General features: G+C 30.9%; 1 protein-coding gene across 2 annotated transcripts; it reads right to left on the reverse strand.

Annotated features, from left to right (window-relative positions):
• Nucleotides 1–1120: 1120 nt before the first annotated feature.
• LOC144844469 (GTP-binding protein Di-Ras2-like) lies at nucleotides 1121–24474 on the reverse strand. Of its 2 annotated transcripts, none has more exons than XM_078701405.1 (2): nucleotides 24190–24474; nucleotides 1121–2042 (listed from the first exon to the last, which is right to left on the reverse strand). In XM_078701405.1, the coding sequence occupies exons 1-2, from the start codon at nucleotides 24277–24279 to the stop codon at nucleotides 1410–1412; spliced, it is 723 nt and encodes a 240-aa protein (XP_078557531.1). In that variant the 5' UTR covers nucleotides 24280–24474; the 3' UTR covers nucleotides 1121–1409. The 2 variants fall into 2 exon arrangements, with proteins under 2 accessions (XP_078557531.1, XP_078557532.1); XM_078701406.1 differs by lacking the exon at nucleotides 24190–24474 and adding an exon at nucleotides 12174–12730.
• Between the last annotated feature and the right edge of the window lie 799 nt (nucleotides 24475–25273).

A 25273-nucleotide genomic window follows, 5' to 3' on the forward strand; every position in this document is an offset into this window, starting at 1 on the left:
AAATCAAGTAAACATAATTTATGTCAAACATATATTTTACACAATTTATAAGATTAATAATTAATAATAGTGTTTGATTATTATTATTAATTAGTAATATTAATAACCTATTAAAGAATTAGTGAACAGTTTTTACAAAATGTAAATATTAATGTCACTATTCATATATAAATACAAAATTCATAGCATCAATAATTAATGATCATATTTATAATTAATAATTAAATGCGTGAAAACAAATGCATAATTCATAACAGAAACAAGCCTACAGTATGCTGGCTTGAATCTTTAAATTCATTATATATTTAGAAATACTTTAAAATAAATGAATTTATCAAGGCAGATAAGAAGCAAAATACTAAACATTTTTATGACTTTAAAAGATGAATCTAAGTTAATAGTTTTCTGTTGCAGAATATGTTTTATGTAATCCATATCTTGCATATTGCACAGTTGTGGACATTTATAAGTTCTAAATAAACAAAACATTAAGTACAAAAAGTATTTCATGTTTGAATTCAAATTGCTTTATAAATATGGCTAGTGGTGCAAACTGTAGTGTGTGGAATTCTAACCAAAATAACTAAAACCATTTTTCACAAATTAAAATACAATTTTATATATGTTTTTTATGGTATCTATTATAAATGCAATAAACCTGGAACTGTGTCACAATTATAATAAAAAAAAATTAATTTTCTCAGAGAGTTACCCCGAATTATCTTTCCACTTGTTAGTGATTGTTTTTGGTATCATTCACTCTACTGAAGTTAAAGTCAACTCTCTCAATACCATTGGGCTGGTTTTATGGAAAATCTTTTAGAATATACTATGGTAGTAAAAACGGACCAAAAGCACTGGACTTTTTAGACTTGCCATAATAATTCCCATAAACAGCCCAAGACTGGAAGACTTTACCAAGCCACATGGTAAGATTCACCTGCTTGCCCAGTAAAACCATTTACCATTGAGACAGTTCCATTTATCACTCTAAACCACCATCAAACTTTGTTTGACAAAAAAATGTTAAGTGCCCATATATGAACATGATGATGTCATTTCACTACCATATTTAAGCATATCACTACCATATTTGGGCACATCACACTTTTTTGTCAAATTAGTTTGTATCTCTATGGTCACATACACATGGCTCGTATGTCTTACTTTGAGCTGGGTAAAACTCGGCTAAAAAAGCCCACGTCCTGAAAATAAGATTTCACTTCCTGAGGTCTTGGTAAGATTTTTACTAACATAAGTGCATTTTTAGCTTAAACAAATTCAGGTTTTGGAATATCTATTATTTTCAGAGAGTTTAGATTTGGGAGAGTTGACTGTTATAGGCATAAACCAGTATAGATATACAGTATGTGTGCTTGTATACGCATTTTGAGGGGTATTTGTGTACATTACATAACACTACAATTTCCTTTCAACTTTTCCCGTCTTTTCTGTGACTTGGTTTTTTTGGTTTCTAAGTGAAGGCTCATAGTTCGTTTCTTTTCCAACTGGAGCAAATTCTGGAAGAGTTCCTTAACATTGTAATTTGTCTTAGCTGAAGTCTCTAAAAACGAGCAATTCCAAGATCGAGCTAGCATCGAGCCCTCATTAACCGTAACCATTCTCTTTGGGTCGTCACATTTATTGCCCACGAGCATTATGGGAATACCGTCAAGATCGTTTCCTTTGATTTCAGTAATTGTGCTATATATTGGTTTTAGCTCCTCTAGCGATTGCCTATTTGTGATAGAGTAAACAAGAATAAAAGCATGTCCTTTAGAAATCGATAATCTCTGCATGGCAGGGAACTGATGCGACCCGGTTGTGTCGGTTATTTGTAACGTGCACACATTCTTATTACAACTGATAACTTGACGATAAGTATCTTCAATCGTTGGAATGTAACTTTCTCGGAATGTACCTTTGACAAACCTCAGGACAAGAGAACTCTTGCCAACACCTCCTGCTCCAAACACTGCCACTCGATAATCATTACTTTGTTCTGGCATTATCCTAAGACGTATACTTCGATCACGAACCAACTGAAAAAAAGAAATGACAATTATGTTTATTATATATAAACATTTCCTTACTCTTCGTAAAAAAAAGGATTAAGCTTAAATAGAATGTACATAATGAAGTTTTTTCCAACTTTTGAAGTAAACTATCGAAAATAAGCAACAAATGTTCAAAGAGAAAACAATACATTAACAAGTTAATTTCCATCTTCTGTACATTGTATTTCATGAACTAATATAAATAAAAATGATTTGCATATGCTAATTATTATTAATGCTTCAACTTATTTATTCTTTCTAGTTCTTTCCAGTTTATACCTTTGTATGTATACAGCAGCTTAATATCTCATTAGAAGGACGAAATAACGAAACATTGTATAGGAGATAAGACAACTGACAGGTTTCATACAGTACTTAAATTTCAAGTCTGTCTCATTTCGTCACTGATTTATTATTATGATACGCTTTATTTATCAATTGGAATTACATACTCGCTGTTTTCTGTGTCTTGCTTTGTATTTCATGCATATCATTGAACAACAAAAAACCGATATATACCTACAGATCAGAAATTCTCCAAACACCGTTTTAGTATACAATACTACTATGTTGTGTGAGGTTTATTAACTGTGACAAAAATCAAGAGTTTTGAATAGGAAAGATAATCTACTGATACGTGTTAGCGAAATCAGCGGTTTTGCAATTAATACTTCCCCAGGTACAGATGTATATAATTGTTGTATACAATGAGCCCACACACTATTATCTGTTTCACACTAAAGATAGTATAAGTAATTTGTCACATAGGAGATTACAAATATGAAGTCATACTGTACTTTAAAATGTGATGTTGTTGATGTACAGTAAATAGGGACTTTTAGATTTTTACGTTGACTATGTCGACTGCTACCCTATTACGTCGTTTTTATGATATGCGCATGCTATGTGACTGGCACGTCGACTGGCAAATTTGAGCACTTGTTCAGTGGCATTTTGGCATTCACTCTCTGAGACATGAGTATTCAGTGGATGTATGACATCATAACACTGCAAAAGTTTATCAAAATCATGGCCGAGAATGATCTCGCGAATGTATTAAAGTAACTTCCAGTCAAATTATATTTAAAAAACTGCTATAGTTGTATCGGCCTAAAAGTAGAATTTATTAATCATACAGTATGTTGTTATGTTGTGGGGCTGTATGAAATTTTGTAAACCCACTGTTTACTGAAAAACTTAATGTAACTTTACTACTGTTAGGACTAAAATGAAAAGAATTGTTATAGCTTTAATCTATAGGGGGAAAGTGGGATGGAGGTATACTTCAAAATTACCTTAGCTTGTGTTATTCTGACATTATTGGAAGGGTCCTTACCTGAATTTGAACATGACATTGTAACATCAATGATAGGAGATGGATATCATTTTAGTAAAAGATTTTTGCGATTTAGAAAAAACCTGTTTGTTGAAATACTCTTCTTCTGTGGATCTTTAAGTGATGTTAAATGTTGTATCGTAAATCATCATTTAATTTTAGTACTGTTTGTGAAGACACTTTGAACGAGCTACCGTATACAACTTAAGTGTGGCTATTTCTGGCCAGTTATTTTTACGAGAAACATAGGGTGAAATCAAATGGTGACACCTTGAGAAATGTGTGATCACATCCAATAGGCAGTGGTATAACACAATGGACAAAGGCCCCTGGTTTAGCAATCCTAAGGGCCCTTCCAACGATGGCCTGCTAATGCCAGTTACGCCACAATAGGTAGGTTCACATTCACCATTGAAAAATATCTAAATGTAGTGTATGTTTTACTATTAAACCTTGATTTACATTTGAACTTATTTATGTGGATAACTATTTTAACGTGAACACTATCTCAACGAACACTCAAATCAAAAATCTATTTTGTTCCTATCTGACAGTGAATAATTATAAGCAAATGCTCCCATAGTTCTCCACGTAAATAAACACCAGAAACGGAGACTCATTCTAAATTACAGTGACTGGAAAATTGGTAGACCGCCACAGGACGATTTGAATAAAGAGTGTATTGTTGAACTAAGCATAATGTCCTACACTTTTCTGCTACATAATGTTGAATTAGAGGGTGTAAATTAGATGTTGTGATGTACGAATTTAAATAATCTTTGGGGATGTTTTTGGAAAGAAATATAGTTAAAGAACAATAAAGTTTGGCAAAATCAAACTGCAAATTCTGCTTTATGCTTTACCCAATGTTTCACATTCTGTAGTCTGTGTACTATTCTACTTAGTGTCAAATGATATGTCCCCAGGTAGAGATGTATATAATTGTTGTATATAAATAGTCCACACATTATTAGTGTTAATCGCAAAGATGATAATGTAATTTGTCACATAGGGAATTAAAGTCATACTTATAAAGTGATAAATATGATGTTGCCAATATACCAATATAATGAAGAGTAGTACAGTACAAATGGCATCTGATATGTATCACTGATAATGTTTGTTATGGTAAAAATGTTATGGATCAAAATCTCTACTTTCCTTTGCGTGTTTCAATGATTACCAGAGGTGCGTTGCGCATTGTAGCAACTATCGGATGTAATTATGTATTAAATAACCTTCTAAAAATCAGAGTTCAGACAGTAAATGTGGATTTGAAAAATGTTTTATCTAAATAAAATAAAAATGTTGAGAGATTTTGTTAACAGAAAGTTAAGAGAAATCAGGAGGCTTCTAGAGACATTGGGAAAGTTGGAACGTCTGATGATGCAGACAATATTCAACATTTATATCTGGTTTTACCATGAACATAGTAATTTTCTAAGTTCTGTACTGAACCTAAACATCTACATAACTTCTCTTTAACTGTGAAGAAAAAATAAACTTAAATTTGTAGGTTCGGACCCCGTAAACAACATACAGAACTCAAAGTACTGTATGTCATCCGGGTGCTGTTTTCATTTCAATTGTACTGTAGCTAGGTCAATTTGTACATCACATGCCATGCATATTCAATAACGCAGATAAATAATGAATAATTCATGTCTTTTGCATTCACATACTGTACATACAAAAAGAATGTAGGTTTCCTTTTTCAAACTATATTTACAGTATGTGCACTGAATGTTATTAATATATTTTGTATTTTGGGTTGTAATTGTTACTGTGCAAAAACCCCTCAATGTTGCTTCTTGATTTGGCAAACATCATTCAGCCACTTTTTTAGGTCCTGTTCCATAATATGTTGAATTTCTCTATAATCAAAAGAAGCAGGCCTGTCCCATACTGTACACTATCAGTTCATTATTGATCGTTGAAAAAGGAGATTAGTGGGTCTGTTACCTGTGGGGCATTTAGAGGCAACCATTGCACCCTACAGCAGCAAACTACGTCACGTCTTCATTAATGGAGTTTAATTTACTGTAATGTTATGACGACATAGCATTTGCTTTCTGTAAATCCTAGTAATTTGAGTTGATTATAGAAACTAATTTAATTATGCATTGCAACTAAGCTATGCTGAGATTTTACTAAATTCATTTTAGCTTTTAATTAAATGAATTAAATTATTCATATACTACGATAACACAATAGTACATTATAGGATGAAAAGAAATTTAGAAGAATAAACAGAAAGTATTTGTTGGTTAAAACGCTGTAACAATTGATAGGAAGATGAATCATAGAAATAGGAAAATCAGTAATAGGAAAAATATTCTCATTCCTATTTATAGTAGGAGAAATAGAAATATAAATATAGGAATGCCGCAGAAGATATAGGAATACAACTATAGTAGGAGAAATGGGAAAATTGGAAATTGAAAAATAGGAATAAGAATAATAGAACAATTAGGAATATGAAAAATAGTAGGAAGTATGTGAAACATGAATAAGAATATAGTAGAAGTATAGGAATACTTAGCTGGAAGAACAGGAATAGAAAAATTAGGAAAAAGGAGAATAAAGTGGGAGAAATAGGTATAGGAATACTTAGTTTAAAGAATAGGAATAGAAAAAAGTGGGAGAAATAGGTATAGGAATACTTAGTTTGAAGAATAGGAATAGAAAAAGTAGGAAACAGGAGAATAAAGTGGGAGAAATAGGTATAGGAATACTTAGTTTAAAGAATAGGGATAGAAAAAGTAGGACAATATATCTTTGAAATATCTGAATGAGAACATGCACACACAATAATGCTGACTGTAACAGCCCAATTGTAAATTACAATGTTCATTGTATGACATATATTTCTATAAGCCCAACAGAAGGTGTATAATGTGAAATTTACTATAATGTTCATTTAACATTATTTTAGTTTTTCGGTAGACCTATATTCTGAGTCTACCTACCGCTAAACTTGACCCAGTTTACATTCAATTTAAATGGACGCCAGCATCAGTACAGTAATCTCATTGTATTTATTCAAACAACAGCACAAGAGTTTGTTCAAACATAAAAGATCAATGTTGATACCATACACTTACCAGCTATTTCACTTTTGTATATTTAATAAAAATATTGATTAATTTTTTAATGTGCGCTTAGATTATTGAATATTCAAATTACTCTGTGGCAAATGATTAACATATCATTATTATGTTTCACGTATAACGAATCCGACACCAATATGTTATTTAAGTGTTATTGACTAATTATAATTACTAAGTGTCCAGCATTTCATGAATAACAGTCTTAGATTGCCAACCTATATTGCAAGATAGCACAATTGCAAAAGGAAAATTGCCTTTCAGAATTGAAGCAGATAGAAGATACTGAATTAAAAGCAGAGTACTTACCACTTGTATATAAAATACAATTTTTAGACATCTCTAATATATTTACATCATTAACCAGATGAATCTTTGTAATATAAATTGTATTTTCCTTCTTAAGGATGTAATTTAGTCATAATTTTTGCTTCCTTATCTGCAATGATCTATTGTAATTTTCTAAGGATTGCTCAATAGTGAATTTCCTAGTATTGTAGGTGGAGAATTATCTTCTTGGTATAATCTCTTTTTGAAAACCGGTGTGATTATGACAAAAAAGCGGTGGTGTGATATTGCCTTGGGAAAAGACTGTCAATTGGAAACGTTTGTACAGTGCACCGCAGACATGTGTAAACAGATTGGTAAGTTTCTTCTCAGTATAATTGCAATAACAAACCATGATAATCTCTTTAAAATTATAAAACATATCAGGTAAGCCCCACATGAAAAAAGAATGGGGGGCGGGTTGTTACATGACGTATAGTGAATAAGATTTTTGATAACATTCAGAAGACAGGAGACCATCATCTGTTAAGGTTGCAAAGAAATATCAAATAATTCTTTTTTTAAAAAGCACACTACTGTAGTGGCATCCACTATTTCAGGATACAAGTTTCCTAATTAGTGTAGTAGCATGGCCCTGTCTTCATTAGAACTATAGAACCCCTCTTTAGGAACAACCCCTATTCAGGGGATACCTCTATTAAGAGGTTACTATCCTATAAAATGAACATGAGGCAAGATATAGCATAGCAAACTCCCATTCAGGGGACATCCCTAAGGTAGTGTCCCCGTATATTATTATTAAATTGAAGGTGTGAAATGATAGTTCTGTAATTCATTGTGAAAGAATTGTTTTGGAATTTAATTAATATGTAGGATATTCTGAACGTTAATGTTATAAAATTGGTATTTTAAAACTAAATTAATAAAGAAAGCTTAGGCAATGACGTGCATTTGCCACATTGATATTTTATTTCTCGTAAAAGTGACCACCTTGAAGGTCAAAAGATTTAGAAACAGGAAAAATTATCTAAAAAGAGGAAAGCTAGGATTAAACCGAAGAGTTTTTCAAATCAATATCTTGACAGTTACCAAAATGCAGTACACTAAATCATGTTGATCATGACACAAACATGTATTATGGGCTGTCATTTGTATCAACATTTTTGTTTAAGTTAAGATAGTTTAAAAGTGCTTAAGTGACTTTATTTAAGCTTTATTTATCAAACCACTGCTTTTTATCTTATGGAATGAACTTTGCTTAACTAAGATTTGCAAGAATTGAAATTTATTTTTTAATATTGACAAAGCAAAATTGACTTAAGTCAAGATAATTTTTTTTTGGTAAGCACACTTGACGAATCTGACCCTAGATATTTGATGTGATGTAAAGAACTGTCTATGTAATCTTTTGTTAAAAAGACCATTAAAATGGCTTTACCAATCACACTATACAGGTATGAATGTAAGGAGAAAGCCTATAGTAAGTTTAAAGCTCAGGTACAGGCATAAATTTTAAATATAATATCTGGTTAATTGTACATAAATCAAATATTTGTAATAGAAAAAACACAATTTTGCAAAATTCTGCTATAAAAACCAGGAAGACTTTTTTCAGTAGTTTAACCTAATGTAATAATGTGTAAATGATGACTCGCTAGAAGGTGAAAAAAAGATGGTGGATATACGGTGGATAATTTTTGCTATAGCATGAAAATAAAACTCTGAATAAAAATACTAGAAACGTAAAATGCAAGTTATATTACCTATATTTAGTCATCTGATAATATTTTTTTTGAATCACAGAGAATCGACATGCATTGAATGGCTGAAATTAAGTTGGCTTTGGTGACCAGACCCAATATTTTATGGAGGATATACAAGTCAACCCATTGAAATCAGTGGTCAATATGATTGGGCATACAAACATTTACTCTTTACGCTATAATAAAATATTTGTATTGGTCACAAAATAATTGGATCATGAAAAATTGTAAAATTGACTATGATACTTTGATTTGTTTGGCATGTGGGTATCATGTTTTACCTTTTTTGTGTACATACAGTATATCCATTTACAACTTGGGAGATGAGGATTTTCTTGTTCCTTAATGTGAATGGGGTGTTGGTACAGTAGGTGTAACTACCGTAGTAAGTTGCTAAAATAAAATTATAATGTATATGTAGGCCTGTTGTATGTGTATGGCCTGCTATGATATGTGTATAATGTATTATGCTTTGTGTGGGATGACCCCAAAAAAAGGAGAAAATAGGTTGCCAAAAAATGATGTAGTGTAGCAGTGTGTAATATTATTATATTTGAAACTGATCTTTTAAAATAAAAGTAATGCAGTAAGTCAGCAAATACATCAGATTGGTCCATGTTTATGCTAAAACATGTTCAGTCTACCACGGTTCTGTGATTTTCAACATGTTAAGTAGGCAGTCTATTTAAATTACATCATTGTTCGGACGATTAACTCTCGACAATGTTGAGTCTTGCAATCAGTTGACGAAGGGACATAAATAGCCCTTACAGGAAACCATATTGTTTCGGATTACGAGATACTGTACTGTAGTTCAGCGGTTTAGAAATCCGACTTTCAACGTAGACTCAAGTTCGATAAAGCTCCGTCAATGATGTTCTTGCGTGTCTGGTAAGACACTTTACTCGTATTACTCTCGGTCGAGTGCTTGACCGTACCAAAGGGACACCGCAAATCTATAATCTGCAATTGCCACAGATTTAATCTGCCCTGTGGTACTTGTGGCAATATTATCTCAAAAGTTTGCACATGATCTAACTGAACCCTAAGATGTAATTAATGAACGAGCAACCCAGATTGAGAAATTCAATACACTTCACTAATGTTTTACCATTGTAACCTTTGACCTTTTACAGTTATTCAATTCATGAAGGCAGAAATATTAATACTATATTAATACTAATATTATAATAATTGTAAAATCAATAATAGAAATTGTCCCCATAAAGAATTTTATAAGAATTCTTTTATATTTAGATCTATTTCTGAATATTACAATTGATCTAAAATTAGATACCGTACCATAATTTGCATTAATTCAATATCACATTTTTTTCTGGCAAAGAAATTAATCCCATAAACACAATTTTATTTTCTCCTAAAACTATATTTTCCTTTAAAAATGCTGTAAAAGCAGTATAATTTGGCTCAATTAAGTGATCTTATTGTAATTGCAAATTAACAGGAAAATGTTGCAAAAAATAAGATTATGGCTGGCAAACAGTACAATACAATACATATCACTAGATGGTGCCTCTTCACTGGATTTGTAATGACAAGCAATAACGTCTCTGTGATCTGAGGATTTTGACGTAGAAAAAAAGGCAGAAAATATACCGAGTGTGAAATTTGGCTATTTCAAAACACAATTTTCGCACAAATTTGTCTTTTATGGATAAAGGAGAATTAAAAGATGACTCAGCTGGTTGTGTCGTTTAGGAGGAGATAGAGGAACACAATTTTGAGTTAGTGGTATTATAATATAGATTTTTGTTTACATATTTGTTTTTAATCAAATAATCTTTATTGCATTCAGTATAATATTCACTTCATTTTTTTCTTTTTATGTTTATTTTTTAAGTATAATTGAAAAGTCAAATTTCCAGTTTATGGATCAATAAAGAATCTTGAATCTTAATATATGAGATTGGATACTAACAATTCAAACCAGACCATATTAAGAAATAGCACAGAAAACCAGATAAAATACACAAAAAGAAGTGAGAACGTGACAAAATACATAAAAAGAGGCAAATATTATAATATTTCTTATAAAATGTAGTTTTTCAAAACAATACATTTTACTCTTGTAAGAGCAAATTGTACACATTGTGGTTCTGAATCTTATTAATCAAAGGTTAGGCCTATTATCAAAGCAATGAATAAATAAATAGCTCAGTTTTGCTTCAAGAGAGTTTAATGCATGAGTGAGTTTAGCCTTAATGAAAGCTAGTATAATCCTGGTTTACACCAGATTGTTTTATGAACCATTCATTGTGAATGCTCTAATTTTATCCAAATCTGCTACAGTAAATTTTCACACCTAACTGTTATGTTTCAATTTCCAATATATAAAGTAAATTTGTTATTTACAACCAAATCATTCTTTAAATTTAAAAATAAAGAGATGAAAGATATTTCCATCTCCACTTTTTTTTTCTCTTTTGTGAGATTCACCTTTATTTCATATTTTTGTTGAATAAATACATTTTGTTACATACTTATTTTGAATAAATACATTTCTTTGTAATCAATTAATTTTGAAATGCCTGGGTGATATTCTGAAAAGCAATTATATAATATATAATATACATATATTTCTTTTTATATTACTTTGTTATATGTTGGGTTTCGCATTTGGAGCATGTAGATCAATAAATGTAAATTATACAATTCATCATTAACATTTTTTTTTTAATAGAAACAAAACAACTCAGCTACAGTATAGACTTTTGCACATTAGTTGTATTGTATTTTACTCTCTCTTTTTTTTTTCTTTTTTTAAAATTTATGTTTGCATTATTTATTCCACTTTGTTTAACAAATTGTCATTGAATGGGTCATTTTAATGTCACATAATAGTAATCACCAAAAAATTGATTGAAACAAAATGACCTGATGAAACTGTAATTTTAAGAAACATTGTGGTAAACACAAATAAATTTAACTTTAACATTGAGAGTGTCCATATTTATTTTCTATTTAATCAAATTTCTACAAAATACAAAACAAATATAGTAAAGGCAAGAAAAGTGCTCAACACCAATGCTAGTTGGTCAACCCAAAACAGGCAAATTTACGGTACAATCTACAATTAAAACAATCTACAAGATATTATCAGATATTTAGCAATTTGATCATATGGTATTATTTCAATAGATATGGAAGCCACTCAACGCCAATTATGTTTTATATTTAAGTAATCGTCAATCACAAAGTCCAATTCTGCTGTTCATTAAACATAAAACGGCCCTCCCTTTTCCTATTGGCTGTAAAGTTTTGGTAACCCTACACTACCCCTAATGCATATTCATACACATTTACATATGCTAAGAAACGTTTTAAAGTAACGCTATTGTTTAGTACTGCATACACGTTAGAAATACCAATATTAATTTGGACTCGGAGGAGACAAAAATGAATGTTGATCGCAAGCCTAGCCATGATTGCTTTGTTGTTCGTCTTCAATGCTTACTACGCCAAGAATCGTTAAGTGTCTACTTTCAGATGAATAAGCTAGCTAGCTACCCATGAATCAATATGAATGATGACATAATAATCCGTCACCTCATATTTTATGTAATGTTATTCCAAATATTAAATGATACAGTTCATCACTGACCTTATTTTTGCCTGGACGGTATATATTCTCCAGTAAAAAATTATCTTATTGTTAAAACGAATACTAGGCCAAAATTAGTATCAACCTTACGCATCATTTCTCAAAGCAATATGTCCGTAGCTCCCGCTACAATTACTCCACTTCTCGTTCGTTTAATACGCGTCGGCCTCAAACGATCTTTTGTAACAAACGACTGCAGCAATCAAACTTCTACTTTACACTGAATGTTTTTGGCATAGCCAGCTAGCTATTCTGTCTTCATATGCAAATATCATATTATTCTGATCGATAGATGAGCAATGAAAACAGGCGTGAATATGCGTCTCTATATTGGGTTCTCTGACGTCATTTGAAATAAGTCGTTGTTTAGTTATGGTGTTGAATTGTAATCAATGGCAAATTGTACAATGCGTCAACATTCAACGACTGTGTGTACTATAATTACAATAACAAAGACACTCTTGATGGGTAAAAAACAAAAGCCACATAGCTGGTTTATTACACCTAATTTACTTATACAATATGCAAAATATTGTATAATAATTAACTACTGCAGATGTGGTGTTCTAAACGCACAGAGTAGTAATTATTTTATATTTCTATTGATATTAAATTTGCATACTAAAATGGTCTTTCTTGGAATCCTTGTTGAAAAATAAACCCTTTTTTCAATTTAAATAACACATAACGCGTTACAAAGAATTTAAATATAACATATATATTAAGGAATTACTTATAGTTGATTATTTTTTAGTCACATACCTCTTCGTACTTTCATTTATAATTAAAAGAACCAGAAACAAATATAATGAGAAATAAAGCAATAATCGAATCCTAAAAAAACGGACTATGCGGAAAATATTTTCATATAGGCCTACTTTTTGTTTTATATAGCATAAGGCAGGTCAAACTACAGTAGGCCTAGCTGAAGTTTAAGGTATGTTAAAGGAACAGGTGGAATAAAATATAACGGAATTAAATAAAGTGTTAATAAAAATATGTATATTATAATGAGAAGACGAAAATTATTTTGTTATTTGCTCTCGTTATTGAATAATTAAAATAAATATATACCTTTCACGGACCGTGTGAACAATTAATGACTTATTCATTAATATATTTATCGTGTTTATAATTTTTGTTTAGAACTGAACTGGTTAATTAATATGAGTAGAACAGAAGGGTTAATTAATGTGATTTTTTAGTTAGGTCTCGGACAACTATCCCCTGGACAACTACCCCCTGGACGCTGAACAACTACCATCCGGAAAACTACCACCCGGACAATTACCTCCCCCCCCCCCCCCCAGACAACAGGGGGTAGTTGTCTGGGTGGTAATTGTCCGGGTGGTAATTGTTTAAATTAAGAAGAAATCAATTTTTAATCTCAAATTTTCTCATAATCGACATTTGTGCAAATCATATACAAATAAACATCACCTAAAATGTAGTACATAAAATGACAGTGACGCAGAGATCATTTTAATAAACAATTTTATTTACAAATACTGTATCACTTACACATTATTATTTATTACTTAATTTTAAAACTAGTAACTAAAAAATGTCTTATGATGTAAGCATTCCTTATTTACACAATGTAACATCGTTAAGATCTGTCTACACTATCAAACTTCATGTATGGACATGATTATGTCATATAACTACCATATTTGAGCACACTTTTTTGTCAAACTAGTTTGATAGTGTAGACACAGCTTTAAAGTTTCTGATTCCACCCAGTCATAATGCAGTGTGGTCATCGAACATAACCCTGTTAACAAATCTGTCCTAAAATTCTTGTTTTGTTTTTTTAAATCGTGATCGATCTGACTCGGTCTTTCAAATATACCGTTTTTTCGACAAGCTGGTTTTATTTTGTCCATTGTTCAACAACATCAGTAGTGATGTGTTACATGGTTTTGTTTTCGTCGTCTTCTAGATCTACACCCTCTTTAACCTTTTCCAGCAAGTTTCCATTAGGCCTATAAATAACTCTAAAACAAACTGCTATTTCATGTTACGTCTTCGTAATCTTCCTCTTCACTCGTCGAATAAGAATCAGAATGGACATCGAAGTTGGAGGTACATTTTCGATGGTTTTAAATATTAACTTTGAGTAAAAGTTCCATATAAACCTGACTTGAAATATATGGGCGAGTTTTATTTCTGATGATACAAGAATCCTTCTTTTAATCCATGGTAAAGTTACTTATAGAATTAATTCCTTTTCAAAAAGACATTGTGTTCAACAAAGTAGTTTTTATTCCGAGACATCGCAAAAATTCACATACAATCTTTTCTAAAACAAGTACAGGATTGTCATTTTCTAAAGCTCTGTCTACCCTATCAAAACTTTATGTGACAAAAACATGTGATGTTCCCATAATATATGGACACGATGATTGTACATATCATATTTGGGCACATGACACTTGCTTTGGTCAAACTAGTTTGATAGTGTAGAGACAGAGTTATAAACAATATTTTCACTCTTTCACGCGAACATAATGTGCTCGCAAATAATAAAGTACGTATTAGCATAGAGGGCGTCGATCTATGCTGATTTACAGTAATGAAATAACTATTGAACTCTTCATTATTTTACCGTTTTGGATGGATACACTAACAAATAATTATTTTCAAATACATCTCTGTGCAAATTGCATTTTACTATTTTACTACTACGCATCGTCCACCACGTACCTGCTAATTCCAAGGTTCTCTAATTACCTGTTATGCTCTTTTTCAGTGAAGTGTAAAAATTAGCACCAAAATGCCTTGAATATATGAAGTCACGTTCATTTAAATATAATTCAATATGCTTACAATTTATGATTTAATTAAAGTTCAGTTTATTTACCGGTAACACGAACTCTCAAAGGAGAAGGAAACATATTGAAAGAGTTACTAGTGCATTATGTCCCTGGACAAGACGCTATCTGTTCCATCATTGTATTACCCATTACTATTATTAATATAACAAATGCCTTTTAAAGTACCTATATTATTTTAATAATAATAGCTAGTTACAATATCATATTAAGCCACTAAGAATGTGAAACGTCATAATTCGTATTTGCTCTTCGCTTCGCCATCATTGCCGTCGTACAGGCTAATCACCATAATCATCATCTTCTGTTATGTCATCCACTGCTGGATGTAAACCTTGAGCATTTTCCATTTCTTCTTCTTTGAAAATCGACCAGTTATCCTTCTTAGATATCTCTTGAGGTCATCTCTTCATCATCCTTTTGTGTCTTCTTCGACCCACCCTGGTTGCCACTCCATGTGACGCTTTTAGTCTATTTGTCCATCTCTATATTTCATTTCTTTCATTTTCCCCTAAAATGTCTTTAACGCGAGTTATTTTTCTTTTCGACTACTCGGACGAATGTACTATGTGCGCATGCGGGAATACTAAGTCTGTCCTCGCTCCCCACCTCGACACAGGTTTGATATTTCTAGATCCCAAAGACAACGTTTAGCCATATTGCTAGTTCCAGACGGAGTTTTGACTTAATATTAGTAAAAAGATAAATATTTTGGCACATATGGCGTTTCATACGTATACTATTTGAAATAACTACTTTTGCCAGTATCTTCTGCCAATGTCTCAATGGATGTGATTGTCGAAAACAAATATAGTTGGCATAGCGAAGCCAACGAACGATTGCATTTGCTTCAGTTGTTATCATTCTGCTTGGTTGGTTGAATCATGGAGCAATTTTCTTGCTCCATGGTTGAAACCAGAATTGGCTAATTTCCAATCTTCATCTCTAATCTAACCACTTTGCATCCATATTTTGTTGATCAATATGTATTCCGATTATAAACCAATTTAGCCCATTTTACATCAGTGATATTAGTGAAGTGTATCGAACTCGTAGTCTAAATATGATATGCATCACTTGTAATAAAGGTGGTTTATAGCATCGCTTAATGAACATTGTGTACGACAATACATTTATCTAAAATGTTATAAAAGGTAATAATGTGTTAGATATCCAAGAATAGCACGTCACACAAATAGATCGTTACAAGGATGTGATCGTCGCAGGAAAAAAATTGACAAAACATTTAAAGCCCGGATGAAAACAAAAACATATAAAGATGAAAAATATCAAACTTTGAATAGGGAATTTTGTAGTTTTACTCTTTATGGTATAACCCTTATCATGCACTAATAACACCCTGTAGATCTTATGTAAGCAATGCCACCTTTGCAATCCTTTTAACAGCATAACTTATCAAGACTGGCACTTAATTTTATGTAATCAACTTTTTATAGTTTTTCATACAACTTAAGTATATTACTATCATAATAATTGAAGTACATCACTTAAACAAACATGTTATTATTGTTATTTTTAACCCTAAGTTGGCATGATCGGAGTCATGAGCAAATTAAAATATTATCTTCCTCAACGCATTTTATTGTCATTATATAAGACTTTAGTTTTTTACCATATATTATTTATTTTAACATTTCAAGGGCCACCACAACTAACACATTTCCCTATCAGTGTCCCTGGACGAGTCCTGAAGTAACAAATATCAATAATATATTTAATCTACAAAAACGCGGCCACAGGATTTGTGCAGGGACATCGCGACCATCCCATACGAAATAATCCCATATTTCATAATTTTAAAACTCTTAACATCTTTGATACAAAACACTAAGTTATATATTCATGTTTCGTTTTAAAAACAATACATTACCTAATCATATTATTTATTTTCCAAATCAACAATCTAATAAACATGACCATAATACAAGATTTTCTAAATGTAATGTGTTTTCTGAAAAACATATATCGAGTCATATGGCCGAGCGGTTAAGGCAGGGGCGCCGTTTACCGTACCTAAAGAGCCAACAACAACATCGGCAAGGGTTCGAGGCCGACTCGCTCCTAGTTCTGGTGGGGGAACAAGTCTTCTCGGATAAGGACTATAAACCGTAGGTCCAGTGTACACAGTTATAACCTGTGTGTACTTTAAAGAACCCAGTTCATTATTCGAAGAAGAGTAGGGGGTTACCCCGGTGAACTGGTTCACACAATAGCCCCTGTATCAGGGGGATTACCACCTATCTGATAGGACAGTGATTAATTCACTATTGGTAATCCTTGGCCACATTGCCTAAAGACATAAAATAAAAATAAAATAAAATAAAATAAATCTTTATCCAGAAAAAATTAAGTATTCTATAATGGCCCTAAATTATGGAATTCTCTTAACAATACAATAAAATCTTTTGTAATCCAGACTACTATTCCTTACTTTATTCCTTGTAATTTATTTATTCATTTGTCTTTTCAATTAATAATAGTAATATATTATTGTACTTATTTTTTTTCTTTATTTTTATTTTAACTGGTGGCCATGACCTAAAGATTCTTTACTTACCACACACTGTATTATTACTTACACTTATATCTTTCAATTATTTGTCTTACTTTGTATTAATCAAATTCGTGGTAAACGAATAAACAAACATACAAACAATCAATAATATTCATAATTTACTGCGCTGTTTCCAAATGTGTCCTAAAGGTTTTATACAGATGTGATATAAATTATCACGGTGTGAGTTATCACATTAATTATGTTTGAATTATTAACATACCCAACTGTATCATTACAAAAATGTCATAAATGTGTCACTTTGCTCAAGATTAAAATGATTTATAAAACACAATAAGCTAATTAATTAAACAAATTATATTAAATTATATTTTAATGATATTTGTTGATTAATTGGTTAACAATTCACGAAACAAACAATGGTTCGTCCTTTCTATGTGAAAACATCTTTTATTTTAGATGCTACATTTCCAAGCTAAATAATGTACTAGTCTATTTTCGATTTTCCCCGAACAACAAGTACCAACTAACGTCGAACACATAGCACCAATTACCACCTAGGACAATCAGTCCTAGGGCAACTACCGCCTTGGACAATTGCCCTAGGATTTCCCAGGATTAAGCCTAACATTAAAACAAAAGTACACCAAATCTTAAACGAATTTTTGACAACATAGCCCTATATTTATATTTGCGTTAATATCATTTTTTTTGGTTCGTATCGTACCATGCCGAACTCAATTCGGAATGCATGTGAATCTTATACACTTACCATAACAAACTAAAGGGAGTAATTCAAGATCAGTGGTCCAGGGGTCACTGTGTCCGAATCTGTGTTTCTGTTCATTTATTTTATATCCAATTAATCCTACCACATTGTATTATTTTATATTGATGCTTCAACGTTATGTCTCGACATAATCGATATCACAGTTTGTTTCCACGTTATCAAAGAGTTGTTTATACTAATTAGAGTTTCATATCAACACTATTAGTACCTTTTCAGCAAGTTATCTGCACTAAACCATTAAGAAATGTCTTCAATTATATCGCTCCAATGGAAACCAAGATGAGATTAGCTCAAGTAAAATCACTATTACGGGGACACCTTCAGGACCCAATACAGTGGCCATAATAATTATGTTCCAAATGGGATGATAACTAACTATTGGTTGAAACGCAAAGTTGACCTACAACTTTGGACCAATGAACACCTTGTCGTTCCAGGTCAAGTATAGGCATGACACGCCACTTGTGCCAAAATGTTTCCTAGAATATGGAGGATGGTGTTAAAATAGTTATTTTTAATGTGTATAAACATATTGTGTTTCATGAAATACCACAATTATCATTAAATGAGACCGACTATGTATCCCAATAGTGGATCAGTTGCTTGATACGTTTATTTTGATAGCCTAAACTAACCTTTCACTTTGTAGTCTACGTATCGTGTCCTCCAGACTGATGATGTTATTATCTGTTGTGTAAAGCAGTTATCCTTTGTTTACTCGTGTTCTTTCCATACAATCCCACGTGTCATGCTTCAAAATGCTTATAAAAGCTATTAAAGCTCAATGTTGGCGTTGTATATACAATATTGCACAAATTAATCTCAATGTCATGTCAAATGGAACAATGATTTTGTTATACAGAAACAGAAATTGAAAGGCTGTCTAATTTATGACATAATCTTTGTGTGTTATGATCTACGATTTATTAAAGTATGTTTAGCAAACACAATTTGTGTGTAATTGTATGTGTAAGTTGCAATTTAACACGTTTATGAATGTGATTTAATAAGACGACTTAAATGGAGAATAAAATTGTAGTAAGATGGTTAAGATGCTTTGTTCAAATACTATCTTGTGTAAGGATTATTTCTACGGAAAATCTCAAGAAGATTATTATATTTATGTAAAACATCTTTTGTATAGGCTTGTTTGTCTTGTGTTTGCGCTGAATTACCACCTAGATATTGGAACAGTGAGAAGACTTCTTATATTACTTTTATGACAATCAGCCTAAACGAACAATCAAATTATAATTATGCTAATTTCTATCATTTTGACCACAAAAAAAATCTCAAAAACTGAGCGAAATACTTGGTAAATTACAGAGGGCGTGCTATTTAATATTTTGGTCTATTATTAAAGATACAAATAGTTCGAGATTTTTTTAAATAAGCCTACGTGACGTCATCAATATGTCGATTGTTTAAAAAAAATAATTTAAAACTATAGGCATGGTTTATTTAGCTATTGACTATTGAATTATATTTGCTTTCGATTCTCGTCATAAAGATTACAGAGGGATACCGTAACTGTTGAAATGTTGAGGGCGTATGCTGATCTCTGCTATGGTATTCGAATGAGAGACAACACTCTAAACTGCGTATGACAACTGTCAATAAACTTACAGGCATCGTAATTTAATTTGCTTTTTGATCATTTCAGAATTTGATCATTACAATCCTTCTGATTTAAGTTGAAACATGGCAGTGTAGAACGTCTACTAACTCCTTTTCTATGTTTCATGAATTTTGGCCCGAATAGTAAAGTGTACGACGGTATTTGTGAGACCAGACTACCGGTGTAACCTGGTTTCCAACGTGAACTTGCCGATGATGATGATGATTGCGGTAATTAAACACGGATCAAAAGCTAATATCTATAGTATTACGTGAGTTGCTGAATATTAACTTTATTTTGAGTGGGCGTGGTTTTACCTATAATCCTTTTTTGATGATGATAATATAATACACACACTTTCACCTAATTTTACTCCATATGCTCGCTGTCAAACTAATACCTGCTATTTTACTTCATTTTCCATATAATATTAATATTATGCTTACTGTGATTGATGATCCGTATATATTTCTATAAATACCTGATCATTAAATGGACAGGATATTGGAAAATCATACCAGAAAATATGAAGGTTTTTGAAATGTTCTCGACTTGTTCTTTCGGATAGTTCTATTGATTCTGATACGATGATTTTTTTCAATTTTTAAGTTAGCTTGTTGTTTGTAAAACAAAAACAAAAGATGCCAAGTAATAAGTAGGCCTACAAAATAGCTATAAACTTGATTATAATATAGTTTTGTTTTAAATGTTATTAGTTGGTATTCTGTTCTATTGTTTCCTATTCATTATAATTCAGCATCGCAGCGCCCCGGAAGCAAACATATCCTCAGACATGAAAAGGAAATATGTGCGTTATTCCATTTATTTTTTCCTCCATACTGTAGTTATACCAAGATTACATAATTATTGTAATTAATATTGACATGGGCCTATAGATAATTATAACATATTTTAATGTACTTCATTTATATTTATAGAAGTTTCTATTTTTTCCATGTTATAGCATAGGCCTATATCTATATTCTGTTTGTTTATAATATTAATCTGTGCTATGAATATGTACGGTATACTATTAATCTGTATACTATTAATCTGTATACTATTAATCTGTATAATATTAATATGTATACTATTAATCTGTATAATATTAATCTGTATACATTAATCTGTATACTATTAATCTGTATACTATTAATCTGTATACTATTAATCTGTATACTATTAATCTGTATACTATTAATCTGTATACTGTTAATCTGTATAATATTAATATGTATACTATTAATCTGTATAATATTAATATGTATACATTAATCTGTATACTATTCTGTATACTATTAATCTGTATACTATTAATCTGTATACTATTAATCTGTATAATATTAATATGTATACTATTAATCTGTATAATATTAATATGTATACATTAATCTGTATACTATTAATCTGTATAATATTAATCTGTATACATTAATCTATATACTATTAATCTGTATCCTATTAATCTGTATACTATTAATCTGTATACTATTCTGTATACTATTAATCTGTATACTATTAATCGGTATACTATTCTGTATACTATTAATCTGTATACTATTAATCTGTATATTATTAATCTGTATACTATTAATCTGTATCCTATTAATCTGTATCCTATTAATCTGTATCCTATTAATCTGTATCCTATTAATCTGTGTACTATTCTGTATACTATTAATCTGTATAATATTAATCTGTATACTATTAATCTGTATACTATTAATCTGTATACTATTAATCTGTATACTATTAATCTGTATACTATTAATCTATATCCTATTAATCTGTATACTATTAATATATATCCTATTAATCTGTATACTTTACTATTAATCTGTATACTATTAATCTGTGTCCTATTAATCTGTATACTATTAATCTGTATAATATTAATCTGTATACTATTAATCTGTATCCTATTAATCTGTATACTATTAATCTGTATACTATTCTGTATACTATTAATCTGTATACTATTAATCTGTATACTATTAATCTGTATACTATTAATCTGTATCCTATTAATCTGTATCCTATTATTCTGTATACTATTGATCTGTATACTATTAATCTGTATACTATTAATCTGTATACTATTAATCTGTATACTGTTAATCTGTATACTATTAATCTGTATCCTATTATTCTGTATACTATTCTGTATACTATATATTAATCTGTATACTATTAATCTGTATACTAGTAATCTGTATACTATTAATCTGTATACTATTAATCTGTATACTATTAATCTATATCCTATTAATATATATCCTATTAATCTGTATACTTTACTATTAATCTGTGTCCTATTAATCTGTATACTATTAATCTGTATCATATTAATCTGTATACTATTAATCTGTATCATATTAATCTGTATACTATTAATCTGTATAATCTGTGCGATTATAGCTCAAAATGGAGTTTACAGAAACAAGTCCTAGTTGTCTTCATCAGTATTTTCAATTACTACATTCATATTATTTGCAATAATAATGTATTGATGGGTTTATGTTATAGCTTGACCTCTAGTGGAATAACGTATTATTTATTCATAGACATTTCACAGTGTTTTAATCAATACTTCATCCTTCTATTCGAACGTTTCCCATTTTGTTACTTAAATAAGTATTTCATATTTCTAATTTGCGTGTGAGAACTCTCCTGAATATACATTGAAGGGGGCGAAAACTAGGCCGAATTGGGGTAACGATAAGACGATTTCACTTTCATGCTCATAAAGTATTTGTCATGAGAAGAAATTCTAACAGGATTTGAACCGAGGACCTTGGGATCGGAAAGAACCTATAGCGTTTTAACAACCAAATTACAACTCAACTCTAATTTTATCCATACATAATATAAAAGTACCATAGCATGGTAAAATCGTCGGGCAGCGCCCTTGGACTCTGGGGATTTATAGAACACCCCTTGCCGCAGCCATCCAACCACAAATTATTTATTAGTGGTCCCGCATTTAGTAAAAACTCCTGAATCTTCCCCTGCTAATACTATATTTCTAATATCCTCGTGCAATTTACATTGCTTATTCAAAGTTAATATTTAATGTGTATTCGACGCTTTAATGTGTCTATGGTTTACTAAACGTATCACAAATGACTTCCTTCTAATATTTAATTCAAAATCAGCATAGTGGAATATAATATGATAGGTATATTTTAAATTAATATCTCCTTGCGTGTCAGCTTAAATTATTCAAATTTTTTATGATGTTCATTTTAACATTATTGGTTCCACTACAAATATGCTATGAATTTAACAGAGGACTAGAGATAGTGTGGATGATAGGTATATTTTAAATTAATATCTTCTTGCGTGTCAGCCTAAATTATTTAAATTTCTTATGATATTCATTTTAACATTATTGGTTCCACTACAAATATGCTATGAATTTCAAAACAGAGGACTAGAGTGTAGATGATATTTTAAATTAAAATCTTCTTGCGTGTCAGCTTAAATTATTCAAATTTTTTATGATATTCATTTTAACATTATTGGTTCCACTACAATATACTATGAATGTAACAGAGGCCCAGAGAGGGTAGACAACTGGGTCGTTCCAATAAAATATACCAAGAATTTAACAGATGCCTATATAGAAAGTATCGACAACTGGTTCCACTAGATACCATGAATTTATCAGAGGCCCAGAGAGGGTAGACAACTGGTTCCACTACAATATACCATGAATTTAGCAGAGGCCTATAGAAGGTAGACGTGTAACTGTTCTACTAAAATATACCTACAATTTATAGACATAAATAAAACAAACGACATTTCCTGTTCATGTAAAAATGAAAACACTTTATCAGATATTAATTTTAACACTACTGGTATTCACTAATATACCATAAATTAATAAGGCCTAGGAAATTATTATAAGCATTTATTTCTTATATTGCCATCTAAAACAACATGTAATTATCTTACGCCATAATGTGTATTTACCTTAATGTGTTTGGTGATATTGCATTAACAGTTTTTTTACATTTCTAAATGTACCACTAATGGATACGTTTAAAACAAATTCAGACTATGATCCGGGTACTTTTTTCATGTTATGTAATGACTATATCTAAAAATGTGTACTTACGGTGTGTGTGACAGCATTTACATATTCTACACTACAATATTTACCGACAGGAAGGGGCTACATTTGTGTATTGTAGACATTATTTGGTAATTTGTTACTGAAAATGTGTCTTTCCTACCTTATCTCTATGCTGACCGTGGTGTTTCCATTCCTCTATGGTGTGTTCCTGATTGACCGCTGTATTCCTTCTACGTGAAGGCGAAGCCATATTCACTACTCCGCAGAATGTTGTAATATTTAGCAGCAAGCGGCTGAATCGTCTCTAAATAAAAAAAAATAATCAACATTATTCTCGTTACGTGACCAATTTAACAGACGTTAACTATAAAAATAATAGATAAATGTAACAAATTTAAACGGAATAGAATGCGGTGTACATTATACCGTTATTGCAAAAATACGTTGGGACATGTACAGAGATACATTAATAATATAAAGTAATTGAATAATTGTCGAACGTTTTTTGATGGTTATGGATAGGTAACCATAGGCTTTACGCACTATAGGTTATATTCCTAAAAATTAAATATAACTAATGAATATGGCATAATAGTAAATAATGGCAAACTATCATGACATTGCATGGGAGTCCACATCCAACTTTTATAAGTATCACGTATTTAAAAAAAATCTGCTGTAACACACGTACACAAAAAGCCTGAGTTATACTATCCTAGTGGCAAAATAAAACATCCTTAAGTAAGTCAAATTCGGCAAACTGATGTTATAATACAATGAACGCTAATAACCTCAAGTCGCGTCTTTTCTCCTCACCAACGGTTAGATAGTGAAGGATGCACTTAGTCAGAATATGATAATTTCATTCGAACAGCGCTGAGGGATATGTAGCGAATCGAAGCTCTGTTGCTTATGAAATTCCGAATACAGTATAAGCGGCTGACTCACAACATAATGACCGCGTTTTTAAAATTTATAATGAGATACAATCGCGTTATGGGCGTATAGTGTCGCATAAGTAGGCTAGTTAGAATCGTAATAAAAATAATATAATTAAGTTCACTTTTTAATGTGACATATTATATTTAATTGTATTATTAAGTATATGCATAACAAATATGGATGTGTGTAAATACGATAGATATACAATATTTAAATCTTTACACTTTTTAAATTACTAAAATTTATAATAACATTTTTAAAATCAATTTTAAATATTTACATGATGTACATCCGGTTTTTGA

The sequence above is a fragment of the Antedon bifida genome, chromosome 6 (assembly GCF_963402885.1).
Source record: "Antedon bifida chromosome 6, ecAntBifi1.1, whole genome shotgun sequence".
NCBI lineage: Eukaryota > Metazoa > Echinodermata > Crinoidea > Comatulida > Antedonidae > Antedon > Antedon bifida.